At 43.5% G+C, this 14,452-nt stretch overlaps 1 protein-coding gene across 1 annotated transcript; it reads right to left on the reverse strand.

The window, feature by feature from the left end:
* Positions 1-295: 295 nt before the first annotated feature.
* On the reverse strand, positions 296-883 carry LOC136515181 (uncharacterized). The gene has a single exon (XM_066508851.1). It carries the CDS (start codon positions 881-883, stop codon positions 296-298), a length of 588 nt encoding a protein of 195 aa, XP_066364948.1.
* Between the last annotated feature and the right edge of the window lie 13,569 nt (positions 884-14,452).

Here is a 14,452-nt window from a genome sequence, read left to right on the forward strand (position 1 = left end):
TAGCATACCGCATTAGCTGGTATGTGTATTCATAACCCAAAGACTAAGCCAGTGTCATCCAGAGGGTGCTCCCGTCCTCTCTAGTCTCTTGTAACCCATCTAATAACCCGGGGAAAGCCAAAAACTTTTGTCATTTTTTTTTGCATCGTCTCATTTTTGTTTGCTTCTCCTATAAGTAATGTGATTCAGCTATAAACATTTTTTATAACTTTTTTGTTTGTATAACTCAGCTATAATAAGCCTATAAGCATCTGGAGTCTCGCAAGTTTTTTTTTTTTGAACTTTGGCAATTTCATTACTCAACTGATAAGTCATCAGAAACGATTACAAGGATAATTTCAGGGACAAAACTTGTGATGAGTTCCTCCCCTTCAATGCATTCATAACCCAAAGCAGCCAAAGCATGTGCTGCCCTATTGCCAACTCTACTCTGAAAATTACAGACGAAATCAATAAAGTTCACACGAGCTAAAAACCTGAGCTCTTCAACCAGTGCACCTTCAGGCATTGCATCGAAGATGTCCGACCTCATTGACTGCTGGACCATCTGAGCATTCGTCTCCAGGATGAGTTTGCCAACACCCAAATTTGCCGCCGCCTGAACACCCTGCAAGCAGGATATCAACTCGGCTTGGAAAGCACTAAGAACATGATTCAGCCTTCCTCTTCCTGTCAGCACAACGTTACCATCGTGATCTCGGATCAGAAAGACCCAGCTCCCAGACATATTTTCAGCCTTGAATGAAGCATCACAATTCAATTTCAGCACTCCATCATGGGGTTTGGTCCATTTGATAGTCTGAAGTGCTTTCTGGGCACTCGCCGCCCCCTGGATTTGAATCATCTCGTAGCAGTAGGCTCTGAGTCTCGCAAGTTTCGGCATTGTCAGATGCCACTACTCTCATAGTCAGGCCTTTTGATCTCACGTAACTACAAAATTCACAGGTCACCAAGACCCTGGGAAAGAGAGTAGGAAATTTTTTAGCTGATCGATTCGAAATGGGTGCATGTCCGCAAAAGTGCACACCGTCACACTTTGAAAAGGAGTATTTTTTTTTTGTTTCTGCTAATTTGTTCAAAAAGAGTTTTTTTTTAAAAAAAACTTATAGCAAACTTTATTGATTCACATAGATGGTTCATCGTTTATAAGGAGTTATTGCTAGTTCTGTCTGCCCCCTTTTTCCGATATTCTTTATTTACTCTTACTCAGCAATTCTCTTGTTGAGTTTTCAGGGAAGAAAGGTTACTACTAACGTGTCAATTCCATTCCTTCACATGGTGTAAGGTCTGTGTGTGCGCATAATCGCCATCATCTCGAATTCTCGATGGACATCATGTCTCCAATGCTTGTCTTCTCCTGAATTTTTGGAAAAACAATTGTCTCCTCCCCTTAATTATCACAGTCGTTCGATTTTCCTCTCTAATCTATAAAGCCAGTTTTAACCCCCTTCAACTTTTGAAATCTGTTTACATTTGCAACCTTGCGATTTTAATAGTGGTCTTGCTGATGTGGTGCCACGTTAGAGGGGGTAAATCGGACTAAGTTGAAGTTCAAAGAGGTAATTGTGACTAGATTTTTTTTAAGAAAAAACCTAGTTTAACATAAAACCTAGTTTCTATGAATTATTTTTAGTTATTTTAAAATATATAAAAATAATTAAAATAAAAAATAAAATATATTTTTATATGACAAGATAATGCAATTAAAAAGTCTAAAACATAGTTTAATCTTGAAAATTCATAGAAATTTATTTTAGCTCAGAAAATTATGAAACTTGATTCCGATTTTTTTAAAACACTTGAAACTGTTTGAATCTTGATGTACACATTTTGTTGCTTATTATTTTCTAGTAGAAGCTCTCGTATCTATTAGGCCTCGTTCGACTTGCTGAAACTTGACTGAAATTGGCTGAAAAACACCGTTCTGGCTGAAATGTTGTGAGAGAAAAACACTGTTCCAACTAAAAAAAAGAAGCCGAACAAGCCGGATTTAAAGTAAGCCGAACGGGGCCTATACTTTGTTGATATCGATCATCTGAACTACATAGAAGCGCCAGTGAAGCATTATTAGGACCATAGTGGGCACTGGCTCCCTGCCCTATATCATTTTTCAAAGTATATGTGTTAGTCTGCGTGGCTGCATGCACCCTGCCACACATATAGATACATGAATGGACCCTTTTCTTTAATATATTTAATTAAGTTTTACAAACTATTAAATTTAATTAAGTTCTAGTGCAATGATTTATAGAGCGTAACGTGGTATGAAAATCTAGATGGTAGCACACGGGTCATGATATTTATACCGATAGAATCAAGTGACATGAACAAGATATTTCAACTTAGGCACCATAACTTAGAGCATGATTTTTTTTAAAAAAATCCAAAACTATTTCATAAATTTCCAACCTAAAACATTTTTTATGAATTTTCTATTGTTCAACCAGTTTTAGGATCCTTAATTATATTATCTTTATGTAAAATATATTCGAATACTTTAAATTTTAAAAATTTTCAGATATTTTTATAAAGATATTTCTAGTCTGATATACCTCCTTGAACTTTTTCAACTTAGTTCGATTACCTTCTGTGATGTGGCGCAACATCATCAAAACTGCTCAGGTTGTAAAAGTGAACGGTTTTTAAAAGTTGAGAGGTTAAAAAACCAGTTTTGTAGGTCAGGAAAAAAATCGGATGACCGCGATAGTGTGTTTTATAGAGATGTACTCCCTCCGTCCCAATTTATAAGTCATTATACCTTTTTTGAGAATTTAAGTATCTCAAGTTTGACCAAATTTATATAATAAAATAATAATATTTATGACACTAAATAAGTATAATTATATTCTTATTTTTATAGTACATCTATTTGATGTCATAATTTTTTATAATTTAGAATGATTTATAATTTAAAATGGAGAGAGTACTGTTATAAATAAATTTCTTTTTTTAGCAAAAGTAAATAAATTCCATAGTAGGCCCAATTTATAACCTCATTCGGCCCAATTCTGCTGTGAAGTACGGGCCGAGCCCAGTTCTGATGCGCCGAGGCCCATCAAGTATATAAGAATAGAAAAGAGTAAAATGCACCGCATGTCCATTAACTATAAAGGAGATGTTATTCAGATCCATTAATTTTAAAACTGTATTTTTTAGTCCTTAAACTTTTTAAGTGGTTCAGCAGACATTCATACCCTTTCGTTTATGTTTGTATTTTGCATAAACATCTTTCTATTTATTTTTCTTTCACGCCTTTACCCTTCTCTGTCTTCTGAGCGCACGGTGTTGGCGGGAGAGCGCAGCGAGCATGCACAAGGGCCTGCACACTGCAGTGCGCTACCGTCTGTGGACTATGGATGTGGGTAGATCGAGATGCGAGCACCACGAGCCAGCGAACGCCTGCGATGCCATCTGCAGCTACTATCTGCAGGGCTCCATGAAGATGGCGATGCGGTGGGGCGTAGACTCCAACAAACGCCTCGTCTTGACGTCTTGGGCAGTTGGGCTGACGACGCGCCGCCATCTCCGTTCAGCACGCGCTCGTAGCACGCCGTGGACGGCGAGGCCGCAACCACACCAGCACTTTCTCGGGCGCCGACGAGAGGCGCTGCCTCGTGGCGGCGCGCTCTGCGACTGCGCTAGCGTACATGGAGGTGATGGATGCATCGTCAAACCGGCCGCTGAGTATCAGCATGCGGCTCGACCGTCGTCAACCTAGCTCGCCGGCGTACCCCTGCACGTACGACGACGTACATCACGGCGAGCACGACCTTGGCCTCCCTCTCTCACTTGGTGTTTATCACAAACACTGACACACTCACGTTCTCTACGGTGGATACACGCGCACAGGGGCGGATCCAGCGGTGGGGCGGGGAGGGGCTCAAGCCCCCCCTACCCAAACCGAATCAGTGCAAATTACTGTAGAGCATCTATGAATTTTTAGGCAAAGTTTTATAGTATAGGGGGGCTGAGACTTAAAATCGAGCAGCAGTGTTGTTCAGTCCCCCTAAAATATTTCTTGGATCCGCCACTGCACGCGCACACATACAGAAGCCTGCACACACATGACACATACAGAGCAGTACAAGCTAACAAGCTTTGTTGACACAGCCACACAACAGCTCTCGTCCTTACCATTCGTTTATAGACTATAGTAAGTACATGCAACAAGCGATAAGAACCGGGCCATCCACTCAGCGGAGACTATCGCCATGAATAAGATAAATAGCAAATGCACTAATGACAAGATTAAACTCTAACAGAGTGCGTACGCCTGCCCGACGCGAAAGGCAGGAACGCGGGGCGTCGGCCTGCCGCGAACCGCTCTGGCTTGCCCTTGCTCTCGCAGCAGGCGGATGGGATCGGAGCTCCAGCGGGAAGTGCCTCTCGGCTTGCTGCTTTGGGATCACCAGCCAGTTCAGCTTGCCCACGTCGCTGGGGGTGACCATCTTGTCGAAGAGGTGTCCCCAACGGGCGGCCGTCACAGGGGAGGGCCACGCGTGGGAAGAATGGTTGTTGGCCAGCGACCAGGTGGCGGTCAAGGTGCGCTTGTTCTGCGCGAGCTCATCAAAGTAGCTTCCCACCGGGCTGCGGCACTTTCCTGCCCACGCCCACGCCCACCGAGGCGGAGCCACAGTCTGCCTCGGCGCTCTGCTCGTCATTACCCGTGCGCTCAGAAGATGAAGAGGGGTAACCATGTGAAAGAAAAAGAAACAAAATGAGATTTTTGTAAAATACAATCATAAAAGAAGAGGTATGGACATATGATGAACCACTTTAAAATTTAGGGACCTCAAAATGCAGTTTGAGAGTTAATGTACCTAGGTGACACATGACAAAAAGTTAATGGACCTACGATGCATTTTGCTCGATCAACTATGCGCAGTTGTTTTACTCAAAAAATAAAAGAAAAGAAACTATGCACAGTTGTGCCGCATGCATGGGATCCATCCACTACCGGAATCGCAAGCTTTGCCAGAGTGTCAAGAACTTTGCCGAGTTTTTTTTTTATCTCAGGCACTCGGCAAAGGCTGTCTTTGTCGAGTGCTCAAACTCGAACACTCGACAACGACATGACCCTCGGCAAAGCTTGTCTTTGCCGAGTGCTCAGATATGCCACTCAGCAAAGACTTTCTTTGCCGAGTGTCAACGTGTCACACTCGGCAAATTTTGGCCCGCCGTTAAACCAGCCTGCCGCCGTCAGTTCTTTGCAAGTGTACAAATGTAACACTCGGCAAAGAGGCTCTTTGCCGAGTGTGAAAAGCAGACACTCGGCAAAGTATAATTATTTTTTTGACTCATGCACTTCAAAATTTTTCACCTCTCCACATACCACATGTGGTACTCCATGCTTAAGTTTGGTGTATTTTTGAATTTATTTGCTATATTTAACTAATTAATTGCATTTCAAGCAATTTTTTGAATTAAGTTAAATTTGAACGGCAAGTGATTCAAATATTTGGAAAAATGAGTATAAAATTGATATTCATGTTATTCAACCCAGTTTGAGGCCTTACCTATAAGATTATAAGGTTATAAGGGGTTTCGAACATCTTATTTCGGAAACACGACCCCGAGCGTGTGGTTGAATGGTTTTTAAATTCTATAAAAAGCAAAGGAAGTCCGAAAATCATGAAATTTGATAAGATGTCATGATATCATATGTGGAGGCTGTGGTAAAAAATTGATAAGGTGTCGCATAAGTTGTCACGTACATTGCTTACAAACTGAAACATCTCCGAAGAAGTTTTATGATTGTTGAGAATGATCTGGTAAGATTTGGAGTGAAAGTAACAGTCGAGTTGTGGTTTGACTCTGAAACTTTTTGTATAGCCAATAGACATCAAAGATCGTGTCATGTTAAATTTTAGTGATTTTTTGGATCCATTTGATAATTATTATTTTTTAATTGTAATTATATAAATGGAATTTGAGCTATAACTACATGAAATCATGGTCTATTTTTCGCTGAAGCATCAAATTTGCATTGTTGAGTGAATTTGACAAGGTATTTTCAAAGTGTATTGGAACAAATTTGGAAAAAAAAACGATTAAGGAAAAGGGAAAGGAAATAGAAAAGTTTTTTTAAAAAAAATATCTTTGCCGAGTGTCCTAGGGTTAGCACTCGGCAAAGTATAGTCTTTGCCGAGTGCCTGATAGGCTTGACTCTCGGCAAAGATTTTTAATGTTTTTTAAAAAATCCCGGCTTTGCCGAGTGTCGGATCGCGGACACTCGGCAAAGGTCTGACCCAAGACTTAACTGGCACGGCCGAAACTCACTCACGCACGCACGCACACTCCCGTCCCCTCGCTCCCTCACCGCCGCTGCAAGCGCCGCCCCCCGCCCTGCCCGTCATCCTCGCGCCGTCGCGCCTTCTCCCGCGCTGCCCCGCTCGTGCCCGCCCGCCGTGCTCGCCCGCCGGCCGCGGCCCCGAAGCCGCCTCCACCGGCACCGCCCCGCACGCCACCCCACCCGCAACGCCGCGCCTGCCCGCCCGCCCACGCCGGCTGCTCCTGCCGGCGGCCCGCCGCCTGGACTCGTCTCGCCCACACCCGGCGCCCGTCCCCGCGCGCCGACGACGCAGGCTCCCGCGGCTGCCCCCCGGCGTATGGTAGCAGGAGAGGATCCCCGCGCGCCGACGACGCAGGACCACCACGACGAAGGCCAGGCGACCACCACGAAGCAAGGGATGCTTCCCACATGGATGACGAACTGAGGAGACACTTCTCAGGTAACCCCCTCTCTCTGCCTCCTCCCTCTCTTACCGATAAGCAGGTGAATAAAAACTCATTGACGGTGCAATTTTCCAGTCTACCTAATTAGTTTAGGAACTACCTCCAGATCTACTGTGTAGTATATAGATAAGAGTATGCTCTACTGAGTGGATGCATTGACAGGCTTATTTAAGGCACTCCTGGAATGGTAGGGATTCCTGATATTTACATGCTTCTCACTTAGGATGTCAATGTTAACACTTCAGTGACATGCTCCATCATGTTCATGGCTCAGCCTTATTTTCCCATATAGATTTGACCTACAAGTTGTTAATTTTGTCTAGGTTTCTTCAGTCAGTGTTAACAGCGTACCATTGTTCAACAAAAACTTATTAGGAAACGCCATAGCGTTACTGAATGGTGTTTTGAAATTAAATGGAAATTATATGTCAGTCTCTCTGAAGTACAAATGCCTCTCCTGTTCAATGTATTACTGTGTATGATATAATATAATATAAGTAGCCCTGTAACATCAAATAAATGGTAGCAGCCAGCAAATCACAGTTGTTCTTTTTAGTTTTTAGAAAATATTAAATAAATCGTGAGTTCTACATGAATTAGCTATCACGAGTACAAGGACTACCAGTAGTTTTCTGTCTTCTGTCGTCCTGCTCGTGCTCGAAACCGGTGAGGTAGTAGCGCGCGCCGATGAGCTTGTGGTTGCACGCGGTGGCCTGGTCGAACTCCTCGCCTTTCACGCACGTGCCCTTCCATGACGACGGGATGGGGCCGTAGTGGGGGTCATCCCTGAAGCTCTCGGATTCAGGCCACACTCCTGAGGGCACATGAAAAGCTCACATGAAAAATATGATTTCGTTTTTCAATGCTCAATGCTCAATGCTCAAAAAAAGGTTTTCCATTAATAGAGGTATGGCCATTTACAAAGGCGATCTAGAAAAAAAAAATTAGGTTCTTCTCAATGCTCAAATCCTAGACCTTTAGTTCAACAACCACCTACCACTGCACCACACAATCAATTATGAGTATACATATAAGCAAAGCAGCAAAAAGCACAAATTAAGTTACTCGCTAATTAGTCGGGCTAACAAAAGATTCAGAGCATGTGAAATATTAAACCAAGAGCGAATGAGAAGAATTGCTGACAAGATAAAATTAAATAATCTAAACACATTAGTCGACCAACCAGAAAAGGAACCAGCTAAAAGACTACTACTAACGAAGATATGTCTGCATATCGAGAACTGTAGCTAGTCCCTGAATCAAACATTGAACAGCAGAGATTAATAAAAGCTTAACAAAGCAGCTATAAACTGGTGCCCATGCATACATGCGGCAAGTCATGATCGCTTAAAGGTAAATCAATATATGTTCATGAAAAGGATATTGCCCAAGAATTTGAGTCCACAGTCAGCTACTGCCCTGTATAGATGTTCATGTAGCCCACAGCCCGTTGGCACCGCCCAAAGCCCAGTATTTTGACACAGCACAGGTCCGGCCCGGCCCAGTGACTAGCCTGGTATTTTGGCCCGAAGCCTGGTATTTTTGCCCGGCAGTGCCCTGTGCGAAATTCAGAACACTGACTGAAGCTCCATAAAACTACAGGAATTGGTTACTGCAACTACCTAGTGATTAAACAAGGATTAAAAGTTGTCTGAGAGCAAGAAATAATCATAGAAGCACATCAATTTCCATCCACCGAACTGTTTCTGGTATAAACTAAAAAGTGCAGAGAGAAACAGCCTTCAGGTGACAGATTTCTGCTCCGGCTGAACTATTTATGCATGCGCCTTCTAAACTACCGATCGCTCGAATTGAAGAGTCAGGATGTCAAGCAAAGGATAAGTAATTTGATTCAGACACCAAGCTGCTGCAATGAACATAGGAGAACATGGCAAAGCTACTGCTGGACACAGAAATACTGCAGTACTGCTACAACAAAAAGAACAGAAAATAAGACAGCTAGCAGCTCGACCTCTCCTAAAAATTATCCAAACTCAATCAAATCAAACCCAATGGAAGCCAAATTCTAACCACAGCCTTACCATACCATGAGTTATCCACTCCAACAGAGAACCCCCAAAAGATTGGGATTTCATCAGCAATTTCAGAAAATCTGAGAAACCCTAAGAAAATTGGAAAATTGAGCAAATTTCAAAGTAGTAGTGCTCAAGTGAAGGATTTGTTAAGGGATCACCAACTCACACATGTCTTAGAACCAACTTGCACCAAGAAATTTCACAAAAGTCACAGCCAAATCCCATGAACGAAAAAACACAAAATAGCTCCGAAAATTACACACAAAAGATAAATTTCAGATTTAAATGGAGGAGAGCAAATATGCACGAAATTGACACTTGGAATACTTCATGATGAATGTTTACAAGCAAATTCTAGCATCTCTCAAAGCTTGGATGGCAAAAAGTTCAAATCAAAGAGCCTTTTTCCTCTCTTCCTCCTCACTAACCCTAAGAAAAACTCTCAACCACATAGTAAAATGAGAGCCGAATCCTCAAGTTGTACCCGGCACAACCAGCTATTTTCTAAATTGCCTTTACATGAAGCAGTCACCCCAAATATCCAAGGGGTAAAACCTCTAAGTTTTTGTTCATCAATCAAATGAACTCAGTGCCTTCTGGACTTCACTTTGACTTGAGTTGACATCATGTCTGGCCTCTAACTTTTCATCTCAGTTTTTGGGTCCGAACGGGTCAAACCTGCTGCCAATTGTTGTGATACCCGAACCACTAAACCGTCCATTCTCATATTTGAGGACGAAACCAGCAGACCTCTTCCACACGTCGCTAGGCATGACTCACCAATGCATATCCATCCTCCATGTCCCTGTCCTGACGGTTCACCAAGTGCTCATGACACGTCTCGCCTTGACTTAGTCCAATTAGTCCAACCCTGTCCTTGACTCTCATCAATGTTGTCTTTATCACCCATATACTCTTGCTCTTCTAATTGGCTACAATAATGGCCTACTAGCAACCCAGCACTCTGCCGACCCCAATTCCCTGCTGGTTACTACACTACGTGATGAGTCATTAAGAGTAATGAAAATATTTTGTTCAATGGATGTCAATGTTCGGATTCTAATAATTAAGCCCGTATACTTGATGTACATATACTTGATGTCGTGTAGGTGGTTCCGTGGTGGTGCACTGGGCACGAAGACTGCTGGGAGGCAATGGTGGACAAGTGGTGCAGCCCCGAGTGGTGGGAGACGCACAACGCTTGCCGAGAGCGGCGTTTGATGATGCCTGGTGCACCACACCATTAAGGCAACCTTTGCCTCCCGGCCTACGCAGCTAGATGGGTACGCTGAATCCATTTCTTTATTCTAAAGCTCAACTATGCAAATTTCTAATCATCCTGCTGTTTCTTTCGCAGTCGGCGTCACATGGTGGCGCGCCCCGTCTCCCAGTTCGAGGTGTGGGCAATGGCCCACAAGGGCAAGACGACGTCCGACGTCCACTACAACCCGGAGGATCCGCCCGAGGCGTATAGCAACTCGTCCGTCCACACCCGCCTCACTGAGTACACAGCGATGGCAAGGGAGGTCCATGGGCCAGAGTACGATCCCACATCCGAGGACCTTGATGGAGAAGTCGTCATGAGGTTGGGAGGAGGGAAGAAGCACGGGCGGTACTGGATTGGCGACGGTGCAATCGACCCGGCTCGTACTAGGTCTCTCTCCGAGATTCGAGCAAGGAGCACGAGCTCGAGCCCGGCCATACGCACACGGCCAGACTGTACACAGCACACGGTGCAGGCACTCAAGGTTATTTCTGTTTTATTCGTCGTTCATTGATTTTTACATACCTTTGCTTTGTGTTGTATCATTGGGGTGAAATATTGTAGGCCGAGGTGGCGGAAGGGAGGAGGCGACGGGAGGAGGCTGAGGAGGATCGACGGAGGATGGAGCAGATGTTTCAGTATATTCAAGGTCTTGGAGCTCACTCAGGCTATGTTCCGCCACCGATGATATTCACTCCACCAAATGATCCTGCTGTCACTCCTGTGAGTTTCTCTACCTTAAATCTAAATGTGAATGTGGATATGGATATATGAATGTGAATCCAAATGATATGTTGAGACAAATGCACCATGATATGTGAATATGCATATGTGGTTGTCGGTTATTGTACCGTTGTTTTGTTGTAGGTTTTGGACACCTCACCGTGCAGGGGAGGTGCTGCCAAAATTTCGAACTGACACTAATATGTTGCTTTTTTCAAGTTTTTAGAACCTACCTTAAATCTGGTCTCACACATACAATTACTTCTCTTTTGTTCAGGGGCAATCGGCGACGTCGAATGATGTTCATGGCACACCTCCAGCTCAGGGCACACCTCCATCGCAGTGGGACCGGTGGAGTGGCCGTTAACAATAGAGGTAGATGGACTTGTGCTTGTGATGCTTATTTGTGAATGGTGGCACTTGTGGCGGCACTTGGATGATACTTGTGGACTATGTGATACTTATGGACAACTTGTGATGATATTTGTCATGGTTATGGATTATATGTGATGGCTGTGTGATATATGTGATTGTTGTGTGATATGTGATATATATGTGATAGTTGTGTGATATATGTATGTGTGGATGCAATAAACAAAAAAATGCAAAAAAACAAATTTCCCAGCTACACCGAGTGCAATAACCAAGACACTCGGTAAATCTGGGAGGCTTTGCCGAGTGCTATGACCAGTGCACTCGGCAAAGGAAGGGAGGCTTTGCCGAGTGCCACAAGTAAGACACTCGGCAAAGCCTCGCTGCCTTTGCCGAGTGCTACCAGTAAGGCACTCGGCAAAGCCTCCCTGCCTTTGCCGAGTGCCGCCAATTAGGCACTCAGCAAAGCGGCCACCTTTGCCGAGTGTAGTGGGATTGACACTGGGCAAAGAGGGCGGGCTTTGCCGAGTGCCCCCCGTGAGGCATTCGGCAAAGCGACCGTCACCGTCAATTGACGCCGTCAGGCAACTTTTCTTTGCCGAGTGGTTTACGGGCACTTGGCAAAGCTTTTGCCGAGTGCCCGACAGAAGACACTCGGCAAAGAGGTCTTTGCCGTCACCGGCTTTGCCGAGTATATATGGGGATTTGCCGAGTGTCACAGGCACTCGGCAAAGAGCCTGAGTCCGGTAGTGATCTGTGTCTTTCTTCCGCTTTGCGCGCCTAGGCTCGACGGAGTTCGTGCATCAGACCCTCAGTTCGTGCATCAATCTGTCTTCCTCCCTGGGTTCGTCAATGACGCAGTTTATATATGCTGCATGAGATGATGATGATCAAGAGAGAATGCCGCTCAGGCCTCAGGAAATTAGACGTCCATCATGTGATGTGATACTGGTGTAGCACAGCACTGGCACATGTTCACTCCAACGAACTAGCAAAACACTGCTACAGATCAAGCATAAGTTGTTCGTTCCAGACTCCAGAGATGAAGATCTGTTGTAAATAATAAAAACACTTCAGTTCTGTTGTCTAAAGATGAGTTTTTATTAGACCAGTTGACTGAACAAAGAAAGTTATTTCTCAAGGGCTGCGTTTGAGGGGCCAATAAAACCTAAACTTCATCTAAAATTCGTTATGCAAGTTAATCTTGTGGCAAATATCTCTCTATTCGCTCTAATAGTGGCATGGGAACTATGGAAGGAGAGGAATGGAAGGTGCTTTCGCCAAGCCTCCTCCATGGTTATGCAAATCCTCACACATATCAGGCACATGGCAGACCTGTGGATAGACGCCGGGGTGGCGAAACTAGGTTGTCTCGTGCGTGAGTAGTCGCCTTGTTCTAAGTCCGCTAGGAGGGGATATGCTCATTGTAAGATGATTTGCCCTCTAGTGCGCCACTTCGTGGCACCTTGTTGTAAACAAACTATTTCTCAATTTTAATACAATGATGTGCAAACCTTTTTGCGTATTTGAGAAAAAAAGATTTTATATCAAATATGTTGTTGGTCCTTGCTCGTCATATGTCTCTCTTATTTGTGTCAAAAAATTAAAATTGTTATGAATAATAAGAAATGTACTTCAAGTTAATGTATTGTGCCATCTGTGAACATTCACTTATCTTTTTTTTTTGTGAATTACACAAGTACAGACGCAGACGTTCAACACGCACGCACACTCACCCCTATGAACACACGTACGCAAATCCTACCCCTATGAGCACATTCGAAAGATTGTGCCGGCACATCTCGAGATTAACAAAGTCACCATAAGCGCCTCTTTGTAGACGAGAACATCGTCTATCACTGAAAGCACAACGCCGTTAAATCCTAAAATAAATCCAGAAAAATACGAGTACCCGTGCCAAGTCGAGGACTTGAACCGGATGGGTAGGTTTCAACACAAGGAACCTAATCAACTGAGCTAGGCTCAGTTTGCGAACATTCACTTATCTGACATAACACTAACACGGCCGACTATAAAGATTCAGTCGTAGCATGATTGGCCTATGGCCATTAGCATTTACCAAAGCAAGTCTCATGGGCAAAGCCACAAAGCGCTATAATCTGAATAGGATCTTTCAGGGTTTAGGCTACACTAGACTGAACCGTAGGTAGAACAACTTTCATTGCTTGTTCAACGCATATTCATCGGTCTATGACTCATGAGTCATGGCCAATAATTGAGAGAACGATTAACTAACTGTAGTAACATCAAAAGTAAAACAACCATATGCATGGTGCTTGTGTATACGAAATTATGTTGCAAATTTTACAACTGTTTACTGAATTGTATATGAATTTTTTTACGACATGTCCTAAGATAAAATCATGGATCTGCCACTGTTGCAGGGATAGCATATTTGATTTTCAAAGGAGTAGAATCAAAATTGACTGAACACAAGGTGGATGAATGGGAATGAGTGATCATCAGTCGTCACAGCGCTAGTGGTAGAATACACGTTGACTGAATAATTTGAAATCTCAGAGAAGATAAGACGCCAGGTCGATCGTTCTGAACAAGGTCGAACACAACACAAACAATGGAAATGAAACGATCATTACATCCACTTTTTTTTCGAGAGCGTGCCATTGCGACACGTGTTTCATTAAGTAGAAGTAGAGTGTCAAGGTTACACCAATCCGAAGCAATCCATGGATTACCGAGGAAGGACGAAATAGTGACAACAGTCACCCAGATTACATTTTGGACCTAATTTTCATCAGAAATGATTTGCAACAAGCTATAAGCCACCAAAGGTAGTAAACTCCTCAACTGCCTGAAACCAGCCGCGACCTATTAAAAGCCCTAGTTTGGTTTTGACTAATTGATGAAATCATTTGGACTAACCCTATGTCTAAGTGTGTAGATGAGATAGGTTGGTTCAAGTCCAAGTGATGGAGTTAAATGGCACTCATGTGATGGAGATGGCTAAAAGATGGTGATCAAGTGCTCTAACTTGAAAAAGAAGAAAGAGAAGAATAAAATAGGCTCAAGGCAAAGGTATATTTGATAGGGCCATTTTGTTTTGCCAATCAAGACACAATAAAATACGTGATTGGGTTTAGGATAGATAGCCGTACTATTAAGATGGGCGATCTCATAGTTAATACAATTATCAAGTGCAACTAGGTGAATTGACTCCATACATGTGCATTAGGACCTAGTGAGTGCTAACATTCTTTGAAAATGTTGGTGAAAATTGCTAACTCATCACGTACACAAGTGTTGGAAACATTGTGGAGTTAACACATTTACACAAGGGTTA

Source organism: Miscanthus floridulus, chromosome 17 (assembly GCF_019320115.1).
Source record: "Miscanthus floridulus cultivar M001 chromosome 17, ASM1932011v1, whole genome shotgun sequence".
Classification (NCBI taxonomy): Eukaryota; Viridiplantae; Streptophyta; class Magnoliopsida; order Poales; family Poaceae; genus Miscanthus; species Miscanthus floridulus.

Excerpts from the sequence above, each read along its gene's own strand:
- LOC136515181 (XM_066508851.1), bottom strand. The coding sequence starts at position 883 with ATGCCGAAACTTGCGAGACTCAGAGCCTACTGCTACGAGATGATTCAA.